General features: G+C 53.1%; 1 protein-coding gene across 4 annotated transcripts in view; it reads right to left on the reverse strand.

Moving 5' to 3' along the window:
* Window positions 1-18,157: 18,157 nt before the first annotated feature.
* CHST12 (carbohydrate sulfotransferase 12) overlaps window positions 18,158-20,752 on the reverse strand; it is a 28,569-nt gene continuing 25,974 nt past the window's right edge. For all 4 annotated transcript variants that reach the window (XM_012438564.2, XM_064366603.1, XM_012438566.2 and 1 more), the window contains one exon: window positions 18,158-19,710. In XM_012438564.2, the coding sequence (XP_012293987.1) occupies window positions 18,377-19,633 (1,257 nt within the window). In that variant the 5' untranslated portion in view covers window positions 19,634-19,710 and the 3' untranslated portion in view covers window positions 18,158-18,376. The remainder of the gene's footprint in view (window positions 19,711-20,752) is intronic.

Consider the following 20,752-nt stretch of genomic DNA (forward strand, 5'->3'; position numbering starts at 1 on the left):
TTTGGACGGAGACTGTGCAGCCACACTGGGGCTGTGGTTCTGAGATAGGGGACCTGCCCCAGGGATGCTGGGAGAGGCCTTTGTTCCCCATGAATGGCCTCTGCTTTAGCAAAGGATCCATGAAGGGGCTTCCAGCTGCCGGCTCCACAGGGCGTGAAAAGGGGAGTGTGGGTCAGAGGACTGGGCAGAGCCACTGACTGGTGGGAAGAGATGCCACATTCCTGCCATTGGGGCCACCTGGGCTGGCTGGACTGTGTGTGCTGGAGGTGGGGCAGGGCCCTGTGCTCCCGCCTCAGGGATGATGTGACCTTGGCCACCTGCAGGGGAGAGGCTCAAGGGCTGCCTCAGCCGGCGGTCCTGGCGGCGGTCTTTGGGGCTTCAGGCCTGGGGGAGTCGAAGCCACTCAGCTCCTCGAGTCCCCCGGGGGGGCCAGAGCAGTGACCCCAACAGCAAGTGAGTGGTGGAGTCAGTGTGCACTCAGTTCAAACTGGAAAAGGTCGCCCTCACGGACAGCGTTCAGCCGGAGGACAGCTGCAGCCAGCGTGGCCAGGATGGTGCTGAGGGCGCTGTGGGGCCCAGCGGGGAATCACAGTGAAGACGGGGATCATGACGGTGTCAGAAGTCTGAGTGACGGGGTCCAGCCCTCCCACGGAGCCACCAGATCACCCAGTGCTCCCTGGTCCAGTCACCCAGGGGGCTGAGCAGCCACCTCCTGTGCCCTCCATGGCCTGTCCAGAATCCGGACTGCACAGTCACCCACACCCGGACAAGGACCATGGCTCAGAGGCCCGGGAGAGGGGAGCATCCCTCGGGCTGGAGGGATGCTCACCAGGGTGGTCTCAGGGCTCTCAGACCCATGGGGGACACTGAATGACCAGGCACACACTCACTTTGGCCAGCCACCCCGTGCCCTGCGTGTAGCCGCGTTTAGCCGAGGGTGAGCTGCAGGCTGCGTTCCTGAGCCGTGGATGCCCCCTGGTGGAAGATGCCCAGGGTCCAGCCGGCCCAGCCGGTGCGAGGCTGCAGGCCCAGACTCAGAGGTGGATCCACCCCTGGAGGGAGCACTGCTAAGTGGCCCGGCTCACACCTTCCTCAGGCAGGCACAGGTCTCACTGGTTGGCGGAAACAGTTGAGTAAACCCTTCCTGGGGCAATGGGAGGTTGGGGCCCTCTCCCAGGGCTGCAGGGCAGGCTCAGCATTGTGGCCAGAATCAAAGGGCCCCGGAAGCCCCTTGCCCAGGACAGAGCCAAGATCCTGGAACAGGGCCGGGCGCAGTGGCTCTCAGCACTTCAGGAGGTCAAAACGGGTGGATCATCTGAGGTCAGGAGTTAGAGACCAGCTTGGCCAACATGGTGAAACCCCATCCCTACTAAAAATACAAAAATTAGCCAGGCATGGTGGCTCGCACCTGTAGTCCCAGTTACTCAGGAGGCTGAGGCAGAATTGCTTGAACCCAGGAGGTGGAGGCTGCGGTGAGCTGAGATCATGCCACTGCACTCTAGCCTGGGTGACAGAGTGAGACTCTGTCCCCTCCTCCCCCAAAGAAAACCCACAAGGGGCTGAGCCACCTGCCCTGCCGGGGGTCCAAGGGATGCCAGGCCAGGGGAAGCTGAGATGAGCCCACTTCCCCCAATCCCTGCAAGCCAGCCTCTGGGCTCAGCACTGTGGGGGCCTGACAGGAGTTTCCCATGATTCTGGGCTGAAAATGCTGGGTACCTAGGACAGGGTTGGGGGCAGGGGGGCATATCAGCTTGGATGAGAGCCCTGGTCCCAGGCATGCACCTGTGTCCTGCTACAAAGATGAGCAGTGGGGCAGAAGCGGCCATGGGCTGAGACGCCAGGCGTGTGCAAGTGTATATGTGGGTGCCTGTGTTCTGTGTATATCCATGAGGGTAAAATGGGTGTTTTCTTCCTGTTCCCCAGGGATTCAGGGGGCTCCTGAGGAAATTCGGGTCTATGCCGGAGATGAAGAAGCTATACTGTCATGGATATCCGGGGGTGGGGTTGCGTGTCTGAGATCCCATGCAGGAAGGGGCTGTAAGCCTTCGGTGACAAGGCTACAGCTCCAGGGGTTCCCACCTGTGCCTGCCTGCCTGGAATGCTCAGAGGCATCCCCAATCCCTGCAGGGGCCCCGTCCACTGTCTCTCCCCAGCAGGCACAGTTGTGGGAAAGTGTGGAGAGCTAGCACCTTGGCCCCAGGAAGGGAAATGTTTAGGCTTCTTTTTTTTTTTTTTTTTTTTTTTTTAGATGGTGTCTTGCTCTGTCTCCCAGGCTGGAATGCAATGTCACGATCTTGGCTCACTGCAACCTCTGCCTCCTGGGTTCAAGCGATTTTCCTGCCTTAGCCTCTTGAGTAGCTGGGATTACAGGTGCGTGCCACCACACCCAGCTAATTTTTGTACTTTTAGTAGAGATGGGGTTTTACTATGTTGGCCAAGCTGGTCTCGAACTCCTGACCTCAGGTGATCCACCTGCCTCGGCCTCCCAAAGTGCTGGGATGACAGGCCCGGCCTGGTTTCTGTAGGGCAGTGATCTCAAGACCTCCCCTGCACACTGATACGAGGGGATAGGGTCTTTCAAGTCCACACTCATCTCTGCACATGGACTATGCTTAAGCCCTGCTCCACCCACCTAAGGAAAGGACCTCTTTTTTCTGTCACCCTGGTCACAGCCAGCATGAGGCACCAGCCACTGTCTGAGGACACATGCACCTGCACTTCCAGCTGGTCACCTGCCCACGCCTTCCTGTAAGAAAATGGCTCACAGATGCCCTTGCACCTGTGCACACGCATGCACACACACAGGTGCACACACGTACACCCGAGTCCTGCAGCCAGTCTGCACACGCAGGGACCCTGTTGCTGTCTCCACACTCACATCGTGCCCAAGCTCAGGGAAGGGCTGGGAAGTGTGACTGCTGCCACGCCCAATTCTTGCTTAATATGTGAGGTGTTTGGACAACACAGAGCTTGATTCCATTAAAGAAAAGATCAGGCCAGGCATGACAGTTCATGCCTGTAATCCTGGCACTTCGGGAGGTCAAGGTGGGAGGATTGCTGGAGCCCAGGAGTTTGAGACAAGCCTGGGCAACATAGCAAGACCCTGCCTCTACAAAAAATAAATTTAGCAAGGCATGGTGGCAGGCACCTGTGGTCTCAGCTACTCAGGAGGTTGAGGTGGGAGGATGGCTTGAGCCTGGGAGGTGGAGACTACAGTGAGCCGTGATTATGCCACTGCACCCCAGCCTGGGCAACAGGGCAAGGCACAGTCTCAAAAAATATATATTTATTTTAAAAGAAGGCCGGGGGTAGTGGCTCATGCCTGTAATACCAGCACTTTGGGAGGGCAAGAATGGTGGATCACCTGAGGTCAGGAGTTTGAGACTAGCCTGACCAACATGGCAAAACCCTGTCTCTACTAAAAATACAAAAATTAGGCCAGACGCAGTGGCTCACGCCTGTAATCCCAGCACTTTGGGAGGCTGAGGCGGGCAGATCATAAGGTCAGGAGTTCAAGAACAGCCTGGCCAACATGGTGAAACCCCATCTCTACTAAAAATATAAAAATTAGCTGGGTATGCTAGCGAATGCTTGTAATCCCAGCTACTCAGGAGGCTGAGGCAGAAGAATTGCTTGAAATGGGACCCGGGAGGTGGAGGTTGCAGTGAGCCGAGATTGCGCCACTACACTCCAGCCTGGGTGACAGAGCAAGACTCTGTCTCAAAACAAACAAACAAACAAAAACAGAAATTAGTCAGGTGTGGTGATGGATGCCTGTAATCCCAGCTATTTGGGAGGCTGAGGCAGGAGAATTGCTTGAACCCGGGAGGCGGAGGCTGCAGTGAGCCAAGATTGTGCCATTGCACTCCAGCCTGGGTGACAGAGACTCCATCTCAAACAAACAAACAAATAAATAAAAGCCTAGGAGTTCAAGGCTGCAGAGAGCTATGATCACACCACTGCACTCCAGCATGGGCAAAAAGAGCGAAACCTCGTCTCAAATGAATAAATAAATAAATTTAAAAAGAAGACATGACCAGTCTGCTGAGCAGAGCAGGTTTTGGCCTCCTCACCAGCTCAGATTCAGAATTGCTCTAACCCCCTGCAGAAAGTTACACCAGCGTTTCTCTGCCAGTCTCCACCCACATCCCAAACATTCTCCAAGAAGTGGAGGAAGAAGCTGAAGGTGGGTGGCTGGTGTCCCCTACAGCCACTGGGGCAGAAGGCGGGCTGCTCTGCCCCCAGTCTTACTGCATTTCATAGGAGGAATGGGTTTTGTTCGATCTCATTTTTGTTCAATCCTGGGGAGAGAAAACATTGCCGCTTTCTGAGATCTAAGTGAACCTGACATAGAAGAGGATGTGGTGTGCTCTGTGAGTCCTGAGCTTTGAGGTTTGGACAAGGACTGGCGGGTGCCATTAATAGGGGGCAGATTCAGCTAGATACAAGAGCGAGGCTGGTTATCCAGTCTGGCAGGGGCCGCAAGGGAGGGAGCCCCCACCATTCAAAGTGTGCAAGAGGAGGCCGAGCCAACCTACCGGGAAGGCACCTGGGGAGAGCAGGGTCTCCCCAAATCCACACTTCCTGGTCCAGTTCCCTTATTATTCTAACTTAAAGTATGTTTGTGTTCGGGTGCGGTGGCTCATGCCTATAATCTTAGCACTTTGGGAGGCCAGGAGTTTGAGACCAGCCTGCCCAACATGACAAAATCCTGTCTGTACTAAAAAGACAAAAATTAGCCGGGCATGGTGGTGTGCGCCTATAGTCCCAGCTACTCAGGGTAGAAGCGCTTGAACCCAGGAGGTGAAGGTTGTAGTGAGCCAAGATCACACCACTGTACTCCAGCCTGGGCAACAGAGCAAGCCCATCCTTTAAAAAAAAAAGTGTTTATTCAGGCTGCTCTGCCTATGGAGTAGCCATTCTTTATTTCTTACCTTTCTTAATAAACTCATTTTCACTTGTTTAAAAAAAATGTGTTTGTGTCAGCAAGGTGGCTCATGCCTGTAATCCCAGGACTGTGGGAGGCCAAGGCAGGTGGATCACTTGAGGTCAGGAGTTCGAGACCACCCTGGCCAACATGATGAAACTTTGTCTCTACTAAAAATACAAAAATTAGCTGGTGGCTCGCACCTGTAATCCCAGCTACGTGGGAGGCTGAGGAAGGAGAATGGCTTGAACCCAGGAGGTGGAGGTTGCAGTAAGCTGAGATCACACCACTGTACTCTAGCCTGGGAGACAGAGTGAGACTCTGTCTCACAAAAAAAAAAAAAGTGTTTGTTCATTTCATAAGAGGGTGTCAGAGTGTGGGGACCACAGCAACAAGCTGCCTGAGGAGGTAAACTAACCTCTGACCCCCACGTTGACCTCAAGTCCTCCATGGGGAGGATTATGAAGGCAAGCACAGAGAGTCACTGAGGGGGTCATCAAACAGGAGGTCTTCTGATGTAAGAGGAGGAGGATTTGGAGGAAGCCAGTGGCTAGGATGGTGGAGATGGGCACTCACATTCAATTCCCTGGGAAAGTACAGCATCAGCCTCAGTGATTGCTGCTGTATGGGCCCTTCCTGCCTCCATCAGCTACCCCATGACCTTCAGGCTCTCCACAGCCCAGGCACAGTGGAAAGCAGGCTAAGGGCCCTCAGCGTGCCTCTCACGGGCTGCCAGCCCCCACCCGGGGGGGAGGTGGCGCTCTCCTCTGCCCTGCAGCTGCACCCTGAACCCCACAGCACATCAGGGCTGGATCACTGGGGCCCAGGGGCTCCCCCTGGCCAGAAGCCTCCAGGACCCCGGAAAACATCTGTGTTTCTGGGTCCTCTCAGCAGAATGACTCGGGGCTCTGTCTTACTGGATCTAGCCACTGGGCAGTGTTTCAGGCCAGGCTGTGTGGGACAGATCTGCCAGGCAGGGATGCCAGAGCCAGAGAATCAGTGGCAGGCCCCGGGACCGCTCCAGTTTCCCACAGGGACGTCAGGATATGAGGTCCAGGGCTGGAGCACCCACCACCACACGGGGTTCATCTTGTACCAGAACTTCTTCTGTTTGATCATGTCTTTGAGGTCTGTCCCTTGGGCAGGGATTCCTGGGTCAGAGTGTTAGAAATGACATCTCCAAGGCACTTGGGACACCAGACAAAGCCCACAGGCCCCAGCCAGAGCAGGGAGGTCCCTGAACATCTCACTCTCATGGCAGGTAAGGAATGGAAGCCCCAACATGGGCACACCCAGGGGTCCCTGGACACAGCCCCAGCACTGAGCCCTGAGGCACAGGCAGTGGCTCCGTCATTCACGAACACAGTTCAGGCACGGCCTTGTTGGCTCCCTGGGGTGGAACCACTTCCCTGGGCTGCATCGGGTTTATGCCAGGCCACGCCCTGAGCTGGAGAGGTTTTTCCTCAGAGCCTGGGTTTTTCCTCTCTCCTCCCCTCTGCCAATCTGGCCAGCGATCTGCGTGTCGCACAAGGCTCCTGTCCCCCGGACATGCGGCTGGCACTTAGCTGTTTGTTTGTCCTTTTTGCCAACTCCCCACTTTTTCCTGTCAATGGCCTGAGGTCCAAGGCAGTCCCGAGGCCCACACTGTGCTCTCCCTTCCAGCCCTCATCCAGCCCTGCTGCTGGCTCTTCTAGAGGCTGGGCTGGGACCCCAGAGACCTGGGGCTGGCTCGGACTCACTCGGACTGTGCAGAGAGGGATGGGGGCAAGGCCAGGGTCAGATGCCACAACGGCCAGCAACACTCCCACAAAGTGCCCTTGAGAGGTCTGGGCAAAGCCAGGGCTGGGTTCTTACTGATCGTGTGCCCTCAGTCGGTCAACACAGCCTGGGCCTCCATTTCCCCATATGGAAATGAGACCAATCATCCAGACAATTCCTTCTGGCTCAGCCCATGACTTCAAAGAGCCGGCCATTAAACCCTGGCATGCCCATCAGTACGCCTTTTCTTATATGCGCTGTCCTTCCCTAAAGAGTCCTGTTTCCAGCCCCAGGCCACTTTCTCCTTAAAGGGTGACACACATGGACAGGCACCCAGGGAGCTTGGCATCCAGGCTGAGAGAGGGATGAAAAGGGCCCATAGGGGCTGGGCATGGGGGCTCACACTTGTAATCCCAGCACTTTGGGAGGCCAAGGCAGGTGGATCACTGGAGGCCAGGAGTTCAAGACCAGCCTGGCCAATATGGGAAAACCCCATCTCTACAAAAAATATAAAAAATTAGCCGGATGTGGTGGCACACACCTGTAATCCCAGCTACTCAGGAGGCTGAAGTATGAGAATCACTTGAACCTGGGAGGCATAGGTTGCAGTGAGCCTGGGTGACAAAGTGAGATTGTGTCTCAAAAAAGAAAAAAAAGAAAAAAGAAAAGAAAGTGGCCCGTAGGAATGGAGAAACTGGAGGAACCATGGCCCTCTCACCAAAAGAACCACCCTTTTCTGAAATGCCCATGCTGGGGGGTGGCTGGAGGAGAAATACCCCCCAGGAGCTGATTTCTGAAGACACAAACACATTCACCCAGAGCCAGACCTGAGACGGGGCGTGCCAAGCCCTCCACCACCTCCCAGGGCAAGGGTGGCCCCGCCCACCCTGCGTCCACTCACCAGGACCCCCTGCCTGGCCCCATTCCCAAAGCACCATCAGGGCTCTGGACTCTGGGAGAAGCGTCTGGCATGCCTGAGAGCCAAATCGGTTTTCAATCAAACCTTTTAGAAGCCCAGACCACTTTCAAAGCCAGCCCCCTTTGAAACCTGACCCTTCAAAATCCACTTTGCAAATCTGTGCCCCAAAATTTTGAAACCAAAATATTCTGGAAACCTACTGGAAGCAAGACAGAGACCCAATGGAAGGGAAGCAGCTCTCTTCATTCCTGTGCTTGTCTGCAGATTCAAGGAGGCAAACTTGGCTGCGGAGTCCTGGCTGTGTGCTAGTTTCCCGTGCCATTTTCAAGTATTTTTGGTAATAATGGAAGAAAACCAATTGAAATGGCAAAAACCGTTTCATCCAGATTGTTTTTTAAGGCCCCGTTGATTTTGTAAAATTCTTTGAAATAAAAGCAGTTTCATCAAAGCCAGAGTTCCCACTATAATTTTCCTGGGAAGAACCTCAGATGATTGAATCAGGCTCACAGAACTTGTTGCTCTATGAGAACACACAAACTGTGAAGGAGTCCGGGGGGAGTGGGAGATTTTTGCCTTGCTGGCTCCCTCGGACTCTCTACCCAGCCATCTTGCAACACCATCCTCCTTGAGTGCCTGTGGGCGGAAAAACCCATTCCAGAACCATGCCTCGGAATCTCTCCGTCTTGGCCTGGCCCACGGTTTCCGAGCCTAACAGTTTCTTTCTGGCCTCTGAATGGGCTCTTTCAGCCTTGCTGCTGGCTGAGGCCTGGGCCGCAGAGAGAAGGACCCTGGTGAGCCCAGGAACAAGGCAGGCCAGGAGATAAAGGCCCAGATATTAGCACTTTTTTTTTTTTTTTTTTGAGGCAGAGTCTCACTCTGTTGCCCAGGCTGGAGTGTAATGGCGCAATCTCAGCTCACTGCAACCTCCGCCTCCCAGGCTCAAGAGATTCTCGTGCCTCAGCCATTAGCTAGGACTACAGGAGCCCACCACCACACCCAGCTAATTTTTGTATTTTTAAGGGTTTCACCAAGTTGGCCAGGCTGGTGTCAAACTTCCAACCTCAGGTGACCCACCTGCCTCAGCCTCCCAAAGTGCCTGGCTGGTGTCATTTTCTTTAAAAGACACCATCCATGGTTTGAGGGAGAAAAGACGAGACCACCAGTGGACCCTCTGGAAATGAGAAACACAGCAGCGTCATTCACCTGGAGTTTGAGAATGCTGTCTCCCTCAGCACGCCATGCCTGCCTGCCCGCCAGAGACCCAATGGAAGGGAAGCAGCTCTCTTCATTCCTGTGCTTGTGTGCAGATTCAAGGAGGCAAACTTGGCTGCGGAGTCCTGGCTGCGTGCTAGTTTCCCATGCCATTTTTCAGTATTTTTGGTAATAATAATTGAAGTTCAATTCCTTCAAAAATTAAACATAAATTACCATATGACCCCACAGTCCTGCTCCTAGGCATGTACTCCAGAGCAGCGGCCCCCAGCCTTTTTGGTACCAGGGACTGGTTTCATGGAAGACGATTTTTCCATGGATGGAGCAAAGGTATGGTTTTGGGATGAAACTGTTTCACTCCAGGCCAGGTGCGGTGGCTCATGCCTGTAATCTCGACACTTTGGGAGGCCAACACAGGCCGATCACTTGAAGTCAGGAGTGAAACCAGCCTGGCCAACATGGTGAAATCCCATCTCTACTAAAAATACAAAAATTAGCCAGGTATGGTGGCACACGCCTATAATTCCACCTACTTGGGAGGCTGAGGCACAAGAATGGCTTGAACCCAGGAGGTGGAGGCTGCAGTGAGCTGAGATTGAAGCAGTGCCCTCCAGTCTGGGTGATAGTGAAACTCCCCCTCAAAAAAAAAAATAAATATTATAAGTAAAAATACAAAAAATTAGCTGGGCATGGTGGTGCGTGCCTGTAATTCCAGCTACTTGGGAGGCTGAGGCAGGAGAACTGCTTGAACTCAGGAGATGGGAGTTGCAGTGAGTCGAGATCGTGCCACTGCACTCCAGCCTGGGTGAAAGAGCAAGACTCTGTCTGAGAAAAAAAAACAAAAAACGGTTTCACTTCAGACCATCAGGCATTAGATTGCCATACGGAGAACCCTGGTATGCACAGTTCACAGTAGGGTTTGTGCTTCTATGAGAATCAAATGCTGCTGCGGATCTGATGGCGGATCTGATGGGAGGCAGAGCTCAGGTGCTCGCTCACCTGCGGCTCACCTCCTGCTGTGCGGCCAGTTCCTAAGGGAGCCACAGACTGGTATTGGTCCATGGTCCTGCCCAAATAATTAAAAGTAGGGACTCAAACAGGTATCTGCATGCCTGTGTTCACAGCAGCGTTATTCACAAGAGCCAAGAGATGGAAGAAACCCAGGTGTCCATCATGGGTGAATGGGCAAAATGTGGTCTGTCCATACAATGGGTTATCATCCAACCTTAGAAAGGAAGGCGGGCTGGGCGTGGTGGCTCACGCCTGTAAATCCCAGCACTTTGGGAGGCCAAAGCAGGCAGATCATGAGGTCAAGAGATCGAGACCATCCTGGCCAACATGGTGAAACCCCATCGCTGCTAAAAATACAAAAATTAGCTGGGCGTGGTGGTGCACACCTGTAGTCCGAGCTACTCAGGAGACTGAAGCAGGAGAATTGCTTGAACGTGGGAGATGGAGGTTGCGGTAAGCCAAGATCGTGCCACTGCACTCCAGCCTGGCAACAGAGCAAGACTCCGTATCAAAAAAAAAAAAAAAAAAAGGCAATTCTGACCACCACATGAATGAACCTTGAAGACATTATACTACATGAAATAAGCCAGACACAAAAGGACAAATATTGTACAAATCCAATTACAGGAGGTCCCTAGAGTAGTCAAATTCAGAGACAGAAAGTAGAATGGTTGGTGCCAGGGGCTGGGGAGGAGAATGGGAGTTAGTTTTAGTGGGGACAGCGTTTCAGTTTTGCTAAATAAAAGAATTTTGGAGCTGGAGGGTGGTAATGGTGGCACAAAACATGAATGTGCTTAATGTCACTGAACTGTGCACTTAAAAATGGTTAAGACTGTACATTTATGTTACATGTATTTTACCACAACTGTTAAAAGAATCGAAATTGATACCAATTTAAGCCATCACCACCACCACCATTCATCCAAGAAAATATACTTAAAAAGGTCAACCTTTTTTTTTTTTCTTGTGAGAAACCCACTCTCCTAAACAGGATAGTCTTCCAATGATAAAGTACAACAGATTTTTTTTTTTTGACATAAGGTCTCGCTCTGTCACCCAGGCTGGAATGCAATGGTGCAATCATGGCTCATTGCAGCCTTGACCTCCCAAACTCAAGCAATCCTCCCACCTCAGCCTCCCAAGTAGCTGGGACTACAGGTGCACACCACCACGCATGGCTTTTTCTTTCAGTTTTTGTAGAGACAAGATCCCACTTTGTTGCCCAGGCTGGTCTCAAACTTCTGAGCTCAAGCAATCCTCCTGCCTTGGACTCCCAAAGTGGTGAGATTACAGGTATAAGCTGCTGCCCCAGCCATATTCTTATCATTATTATTTAAATGAATGAAGAAAGCATTTTCAAGGTTCCTATTCCAATTTCGCCTAAAAGATGAACTCCAGCCCAGGGCCAGGAGACTGAGGCTAGAAGGCATTGCCAGCCCTAGGCCGCTCCTCCCTGGGTCCCTGGGTCTGGGGTGAGCAGGCAGCAGCTCTGCTTTTTCCCTCCCCCATCTAGGCAGGCCTGGATGCTGCCCCAACATCGCATGCCACACAGGGCTCCACACGCTCGTCCCTCTCTCTCTGGTCTTCCCTGGGCCCTGTGGGAATTCTCGAGTCAAGCCCAGCGGCCCCTGCTGACCCAGGTCAAGGCTCTCACGGAGCATGAGGCGGCCTGCACTCTTTGAACCTCTTGAAACATTATAAGCAGAACACTGCCCCAGAGCCTGAGAGGCGCAGCCGTGTCTCTGCTAAGCAAGGATGGTACTTAGAGAAGGAAAAAACACAGGGCCTGGCCTTTTTTATCCTGGGATTTCAAAGTGCATTTAGACACGCTAACTTATTACCACTCACGAGGTGGCAACTTCACATAGCCGGAGAAATGACAGCACAAGAAGTATCGTTGACTCCCAACCCCAAGACAAATCCAGAATGACACAGGATCAAAAAAAAAAAAAAAAAAAAGACACAGGATTATGCAACCTCCAGGCCTTTGTTCAAACAGCTTATTCTATTAGATAAACCTGAGTTGTGGCGTTCTTCTTGGCAGTTTCTATTAGTGTAAAGGTGAATTCCTATCTAAAGTGGAAGTTGACTACAGGTATAAAACGCCACCTCCCAAATCAGCTTGCAGACCCTCCACTGTGGGCACCTTGGGCTGGCCATGCAGGCTCACTCTGTCTTCTCTTCAGTGGCCCACACTGCTCCTACCCACACCCGAACCTCATCTGGAGTGCCCAGTTCCCATTATCGCAGCAAAGTGTGGGACCCTCTGACTTTAACTGAGTTCAAGTCAAATACTACCCCAAACACCTGAGCTAGAATTTTCAAATCCAATTCTCCAAACACACACACACACACGTACAGACTCACACTTGCACACATACTCCCACACACACTTAGCCAGCTTCTAGCCAGTACTTCAAATCCCCAAACTATAAGTAAAGTGCAAAAACACCCAGATAGGCTGTGTTCATTTATCACTGTCAAAGTCAACCAACAGATCCTCATCAGACAAGTGTGACGGTACCGTTACAGTGAGCAAATGCTCTCCAGATGGCACCATGACCACCACGGGAGTCATTTCAGGCCAGCTTGTGGAATGGCGTTTGGCTCAGATCAGCAGCACCCACAGACAGACATGGAGAAGCCTTCAAACCAGGTGTCCTTTCAGCATTAGCCTCCCTGTCAGAGATGCACTGAAATTATTCCTGCCAGGTGAGGTGGCTTATGCCTGTAATCCCAGCACTTAGGGAGGCTAAGGCAGAAGGGGCACTTGAGCTCAGGAGTTTGAGACCAGCCTGGGCAACACAGCAAGACCCCATCTCTACTAAAAATTTAAAAAATTAGCTGGGCATGGTGGTGCATGCCTGTAGTCCCAGCTACTTGGGAAGCTGAGGCAGGAGGCTCACTTCTGCCTCAGGAGATTGAGGCTGCAGTGAGCTATGATTACACCACTGCAGTCCAGCCTGGATGACAGAAAGAAACCCTGTCTCCAAAAAAAAAGAAGAAGAAGAAACTATTTTAAAAGGGGAAAAAATCACACATTCTCCAATTATTCCCTGCTGGTGAAATGGTATCACTTGGGTCCTGGCAGAGCAAGAACATGTTTATAAAATCTCACGATGCTACTAAATGACTCGGGTCTACATGACAGTAAGCTGCACCCTTAGGTCATGTGGCTTCTCTCTTCGCTGATGAACTTCTCAACCCTGGTTTATCAAACACCAATATATTAATGCAATCATGTGTGAGTCTAGATCCCATAGGTGAAATGCTAGAAATTCAACCCAAATTAGCTGAAGCAGGTGTTGATTCCATGACGGCATAGCTGAGGGGTGCAGGTGGACCCGGCTTCGGTGCTCACCCCATCCCGGCCCCATCTGATGGCCCTTCCTCCCTCAGCAGTTGGTCTCAGTCCCAGGATGGCTTTTCTAGGGGGTCACAGCCCTCCATCACCTCCGCCTGCCAAAACCCCTTCCCAGAGACTCACAGCAAAGGGCACCAGGTCTCAGGGGTCCAGGATGGGGAATCAGCCTCACCCCGTATCAACCGTGGGGGGCAACGGCTCAGGTGCATCTGCCCTTGGACCTGGTGGGAGGAGGGCCCAGCTCAGCCCTCCTGGGGTAAGGGAGAGGGTGGAAGAGACAGGCTCTCTGACCAGGAGGAGAAATGAATGCAGGCAAAAAAACAACAGCTGTGTGCAAGCAGTCACTCTAACACTCAGGAGAAATGTCTAAACACTTTTAGATGAATTACGTCTCTGTGATCCAAGTTTTACCTTTTGATAGTCTTAGCTTTGGTAGGGTAGAAAAAGACACGTGTCTTATAAAAAAGTGAGCAAAAATTACCCCTGGATAACAGGCGTGAGAGGGCCCCAGCCTGGTGATGGCCTCCTCTGGGGTTGGGTGGTATCTTCAGCCTGTGTGATATTTGGGAATCTGTTATTCTGCAGGGTGGGGCTGCCAATGGGAACAGACTGTCCCCAGCTCTCTGCCAAGAGTCTCAGCCACTCCTCTGGGCTGCCTCCATCCAGGCGGGTGAGCACACATGGAGGGGAGCACCCCAGGAACCTGGGCTTCCTTTCAGAGACACTAGGGAGAAGGCTCTGGGGACACTGTGGCCCTGACATCCTGCCACAGGGAAACACTTGGCACCATGTTGAACAAACAGATCCAGGAAAGGTCCCTCCACAAAGGTACAACCAAGGCAGCTCACATCCAGGGACAGGCGCTCTGGGAGCTCAGCTTAGGAGGGTCCCTCTGGGGAGACCTGGGCTGCACCAGGAAGCAGACCACATGTTCACAAAATGCACATGCCACCCACTTTGCCTGGACCCACACAAGGACAATGTCCACAGCCTCCAGCTCAGATGGCTGCTTCCATCCATGTTGCTGTCACTCATGGGGACCAGGGAGGGCTTAGCCACCCTGCACTCACTCTCTACCCCTACTGCAGCCCTGGCAGCCTCTCACCTGCGTGCAGGAGACAGGGCAGGGAGAGAGGGTGCGGCCATCCAGGCCCTGATAACGCAGCTTGCCTTGTCGGAGGGTTTGTGGGCAGGAACATGGAATACAACTCCTATATCCTCTGGAAGAAGGAAACAAGAAAAATATCTATATCTATCTATATAAATAGAAACATATATACATATAAAAATCCAATTCCTAAGTGACAGAGCTGGGTTAAGCCCCACCTCCACCAAAACACCCACCTCAGGGCACAGATGTGCTCGGACCTTACCGGGAAGATAAAGTGAAATCCTAACCCTTGCCCTCCATCAAGACATAGGGCCAAAACTAAACCTGAAATTTTTCCAGTAGTCCAAATAAATGCAAAAGCACTACAGCAAACCCCACTAAACATCCATCAGGGGTTGTAAGTATCAGAGAATGAAGAAGCATAAGATGCTTTAAGAGGAAAGAGGAAGGGAAGCGTCACCCACACGCCTGCAAGTCACACCTGTGTCAGATTCCTGAGCCAGACGGAAAATACACAGCATCAGACACCAGGAGGTGAGCCCATGAGCAGCCAGGCCGCCCAGCCCAGGCCTTGCCCAGCTGTGAGCAAGCGCAGTGTCCTCCCACTGATTCGAGGCGCAGCCATCGCACAAGATAGGGCTTTGTGACATGACCCCGCACCCACCACGGCATTCTTGTGACTGTGCTAAAGTGTAGACACAGCTGGAGGATGGGGGCCAACAGGGTAAAAGAATTTTAAGTTTATGGTTAATTTTCCAGTTGTACAATGTCAGTTTTTATAAAATGTATAATTTGTTTTGTTTAAGCGGAAAAAAAAACAGACCCAAATTTCTCTATGCAATGTGGTGCTGTGCATCAGGGAAACAGCAAAGAATCGGAGGAAGCAGGATCTCCTTTGGGCAGGAGGCCTCCAAACAGCCTGCTGGGCGGAGGGGAGGATCTCCAGGAAAAACGGCGCACACCTCCCGCTCTTCCTGGAGATGCCTCTCGTCCACCCAGCAGGCTGTTTTCTACCTCTCCCATCCAGAGTCATCCCCATGGGCCGTGGCCCCAACCACGGCCCAGGAAGCCACGGCCCAGGAAGCCATGGCCTGGGAATCTGGGTGGGTGCGTGGATGTGGGTAGTGTCTTCTTCAGGAACCCCACCACATCCCTGCAAATACCCCAGATGCTCAGGAAAACCGACTCTCCGAGGAACCACAGCAAGAACTGAAAATGCAGAAATGGAGGGGACGCGGGACTCCCTCAGTGAGCGAACCACCAGCGGGTTCTGACATTCGTCTAAACATCCTATAAACAAAACGTCCCAGGGAGGTGTTCCAGCGGAGGCAGAGGCCAAGGGCCATGCCCAGAAGAATGAAAAGGAAGGCCTCAGCAAATTCACTGATGCCCTGTTCACAGCAGCACCCAATTCACAATAGCAGGGAGGCAGAAGCAATGCAGTATCCAACCACTGATGAACAGATAAACAAACTGGGCCCCTTCCACACAATGGGACATTATTCAGTCTCAGAAAGGAAGTTCCAACACCTGCCATGACACAGATGAACCTGGAGGACACTGCATTATGGAAAGTAGGTCAGTCCCAAAAGGACCAATACTGCGTGGCTCCACTTCTATGAGGGACCTCAGGTAGTGGAATTCAGAGAGGAGGAGGTGCTGCCTCTGCCCGTGGGGAGTGAGTGCCGAGTGGAGAGTGAGTGCCGAGTGGGGACAGAGTTTCCGTTTGGGAAGATGAGAAAGTTCTGGAGATGCTGGTGGTGATGGCAGCATGGCATTGGCAATGCCAATGTGCTTAACGCCACACGCTGTGCACTTAACAATGGCTAAGATGGTACATTTAAAATTACAAATTTCTATCATAATAAAAAAAATTAAAGGGGCCAGGTGTGATGGCTCACGCCTGTGGGAGGGTGAGGCACTGTGGGAGGGTGAAGCACTGTGGGAGGGTGAAGCAGGAGGGTCACTTGAGCCCAGGAGTTTGAGACCAGCCTGGGACACACAGTGAGACCTCATCTCTGCTAAAAATAATAAATTAGCTGGGCATGCTGGCGCTCACCTGTAACCTCAGGTACTCAGGAGTCTGAGGTGGGAAGATCACTTGAGCAGGGAGGTTGAAGCTGCAGTGAGCTGTGATCACACCACTGCATTCCAGCCTGGATGACAGAGTGAGACCCTGTCTCCAAAAACAAAACAAAAAAACAAAAATAAAAGAAAGCAAAGCTTCAGAAAGGAAGGCAGGAGGTGTCTAACATGGTGGAGACCTGAGACAGGCAGGCACTCAGAAGCCAAGACCCACACAAGCCTCAGCCCACCTGAGCCTGGGAAATGCAGGGACATCACACACAGGGGATACCAGGGAGGACGTCCCAACCAGCCAGCAACCAGGGAATGGGCAGCGGTGACAAACACCACCCATGAGGAAGACAGGTCAAGCAGGGTGCCCGACACCATGAGATGACTGCAACCACCTTTCCAACTACGGGTTAGAAGCAGAAATAGCAAGAGGTTCAGCCAGATGTTTCATGAGCCTCCTCTGGTGCTTTTACCAAGACGGGGCCCATCAAACCTGAGGGTTCAAGGTCAGTCATGTCCTTGAGGGTGAAGGCACTGGAGCTAAACCAACCAGAAAGCCACAGAGACAGTCACATGGTGCCTCTTCTCAGTGACACTGTGTACTGCCACCCAATGTGGTCTAAACGCCAACCCACTCCGCTCCTAACTGTCAACCTCAACGGCCATAGTTTAGTTTCTATGTTATTTATTTTATCTATCTATATCTATCTATCTAGAAACAGGGTCTCGCTGTGTTGCCGAGGCTGGAGTGCAGTGGCATAATCATAGCTCACTGCAGCCTTGAACTCCTGGGCTCAAGTGATCCTCCTGCCTCAGCCTCCTGAGTAGCTGGGACTACAGGTGTGCAACACCACATCTGGCGAATGTTCTTAAGTTTTTGTAGGCGTAGCATCTCGCTATGTTGTCCAAACTGATCTTGAACTCCTGGGCTCAAGTGATCCTTTCTCCTCAGCCTCCTAAGTAGCTGCGTTTACAAATATATACCACCACACCCTTTTTATTTTTTATAGAGATGAGGTCTTGCTATGTTTGCCCAAGCTAGTCTTGAAATCCTGGACTCAAGTGATCCTCCCACCTCAGCCCCCCAAAGTGCCAGGATTGCAGGCATGAGCCACCATGCCTGGCCTTAACGGCCATAATTAATTAATTGGTATTTATTTATTTATTTATTTTGAAATGGAGTCTTGCTCTGTCACCCACGCTGGAGTGCAGTGTTGCAATTAGTGAGCTGAGGCTCACTGCAACCTCTGCCTCTTGGGTTCAAGCAATCTGCCCACCTCAGAACTCCTGAGTAGCTGGCACTACAGGTGCACACCACCATACCGGACTAATTTTTTTTTTTTTTAAGTAAAGACAAGGTTTCACCATGTTGGCCAGGTCTCAAACTCCTGACATCAAGTGATCCTCCTGCCTGTGCCTCCCAAAGTGCTGGGATTACGTGCCTGAGTCACCCGCCTGGCCTTAACAGCCATGATTTAAACTAGACACTAAAGGGAGTAACTGGCATTAGAAATCCAGCTTCTGTAAATGACCGGGTTACCTCTGACTTGACTTCAAACAGGAAGCCCTGAAGATTGACCTTTTCAAGTACAACACTTAAAGAACTTTCCCTCTTGAAGGATTTGTCGGCTATCCATTTAAAAATACCCAGGTGCAGCCTGACTTCAAGTGCAGGCCCTGCCTCCACCTGCTAGCGCAAGAGCCCTGGAGGTAGCTCCATCAGCCTCAGCATCCCCTCCAGGGGCCGCTGCGCTCAGCCAGAGAAACCACAGGAGCAGGTGGGCAGAGGGGAGATTTTACTCCAGCATTCCCTTCCACGTTTCATATTAAATATCTGAAATATATTAATCTTAAAAAACAATATGGACACAGTACTCAGTGGATAGAGGCAGTGGAGTAAACAAGAAGCCCAGACTGTAAAATCGTAGGTCATAAAAAAACTGGAGCGCACGTGCGGCAGGTTCCGAGCACGCGGGGAAGGACCTGCCGCGGAAGCTTTCAGTCTTGGAGGAGGTTTTCAGGCTTGGGGTAGCCGAAGAGAACAAAGTCGGCCTCGTAGAGTTTGTACAGCTGCTGCCTCCAGGCCAGGGGGATCTTGGCGAACCAGTCCTCCTCCCAGCTGCTGGCGGTCCTGTTCCGGTAGCTCGGGGGGAAGCGGAGGCGCTGGTCCACCTGGAGCAGCTGCAGCAGCTGCGCGGCGTCCTCGTCCAGCGTCTCCAGCTTCCCCACGAAGTCGTAGTCGATCTGGCACGGGTGGCAGAGGCGGTACACCTGCCGCCAGTGCTCGTTGAAGGGCGCCAGCTTCTCGGTGTGCGGGTCCAGCAGGTACTGGATGAAGTTGGCGAAGGACACCTTGAGGCCGGCGCGGAAGGCCTCGCGCGCTGAGGCGGGCAGGCTGGTGTGGTTGGCATACAGCCGCAGCATGGGCACAGCGAACTTGCGGTAGAACTCCTCGTTCTCCAGCTCGAACTTGCTGCGGAAAGCGGAGATAAGGCGCACGAAGGGGTCACGCACGAAGAGGAACTTGGTGTACTTCTTAAGCTTGACCTTCATGAGGTGGCGGGAGAGCTTCCCATAGCGGCGCCAGAACTTGTTGAAGGTCAGGTGCGCGCTAGCGTTGTGCACGTGCTCGCGTGGGATGCGCAGGGGGTCGCGGTAGGGCACGCCGCGGTGTAGCAGGCTCCCGCTCAGCACGATCATCACGCGCTTCCAGTTGGTGCAGGCCACCTTGGGCACATAGCAGTAGATGGCGCCGTGCCGGTCGTCCACGATCAGATGGCTCAGCTCCGAGTTGGGGATGTCGTCAAATGCGCGCTCCTTGGTGGGGAAGGCCAGACTGGAGTTGGCGCAGAAGCCCCGCAGCACGCTCCGCCGCTCCGCCTGCTGTCGGCCCTGGTCGGGGCTGCGCCGGGCGTCCCGCGGGGACCAGTCGTAGCCTCTCACGCTCTCCTCCATGCTCCCCGGGGCGGGCGGCTGCTCCGTCTCCTTTCTGGGAAGGTCGCTCTGCTTCACACTGGCACTGACTGCAGTTATTCTCGATTTGTCCAGAAACTCGTCGACATCGGTGTCGGCCGTGAGCTCCCTGTCTCTGTCTGGCCCAGAGGTGGGCAGCGGCGGCCCCGCGTGCGGCCTGGAGAAGGATGTGTGCAGATAGAAGTGCGCGGCGCCCGCGTTGTCCCAGTACACGATGATCAGCAGGATCATGAACGCCGACCCCAGCACCAGCCACAGCCGGAACAGCCGTGCCTTGGTCATCCTGCCCCCGGCGGGCTGGGCCCCCTCCGGGCCTCTCACTTCAGCTTCCTGCAGAGCCAGGGCATCGTGCTGGGAACCTGCAGAGGCAATGACACACTAGTTAATGACTGAGGTTCGCTGGGGCTCTGACTCCTGCCTTTTGATCAGTGGGGGACTGGGCCTGGAGGAGCAGGAGTGCTGGGCCACATGATAACAAGCTTGTCCTTCAGAGGGGCCGGAGGCTGAGATCAGCCGTGCAGGGAGCCTAAGTCTACACATCCATGTGGCTGAGCATCAGTAAAGACCCTGGATGCCAAGGCTCGGGTGTGGCTGGCAGTACTCCACATGTGCTGACACTCACCACCCTCTGGGGGAAAGTAATGCTGCCAACAATTCCCCAGAAGAGGACACCCGCCAGGGAGTGGGGAGACCAGCTCCAGGCATGAGCCCTCCTGGACTCCGCCCTCTGCAACTCTTCTCAGGGCTAATTATAATCTTTGAATCTATCTCCTTTCCCTATAATAAACCATAACCACGAGAATAACTGCAGTCAGTGAGCTCTGTAATCCTAGCAAATCATCAAACCCGACAGGGGACTCAGGGATGCCTGCATTTGCTCTTGGTGTCATAAGAGGGGTCTTGGGAACCATTCCTTAACTTCACAGTGACCCAACTAAAGAAAAATTGTTTTGGCAACACCCACTCTACTTAAGTCGAACGCCAGTGGAAGAACTGCACCCCACGACTTCATCAGGGCCACCCTGAGAGCAGACCTTCCACACCACCCCAGCTTCCCAAAAATAGATGGCACATTCCTGTTCCCCTGCCAGGCACCAGGGGGTGTTGGTGGGGCTGAGCAGAGCTGATCCCCCTTCCTCTGCCCATGGAAGTAAAGGTGCTTCCTGTCTGTCCCATCAGCGTACTGTCTGTTTGTCCCACCAGGGCACTGTCAGTGTGGTCCAGCAGAACAGTCTAAGCCTTGACCCCACCTGGCATCCACAAGGCAGAAGGAGATGGTGTGAGGCAAAGGAGTCCACACTCTGACTCCTCTCCCCTGGCCACATGAGGACCCAGTGGGAGCTGAACTCCAACTTATCTCCACCTCATCTGGAACCCCTGACATGGTGTGAGGTGGTTAGA

The sequence above is a fragment of the Aotus nancymaae genome, unplaced genomic scaffold, assembly GCF_030222135.1.
Source record: "Aotus nancymaae isolate 86718 unplaced genomic scaffold, 86718_ANA_hifiasm-v0.15.2.pri h1tg000064l_1, whole genome shotgun sequence".
Classification (NCBI taxonomy): Eukaryota; Metazoa; Chordata; class Mammalia; order Primates; family Aotidae; genus Aotus; species Aotus nancymaae.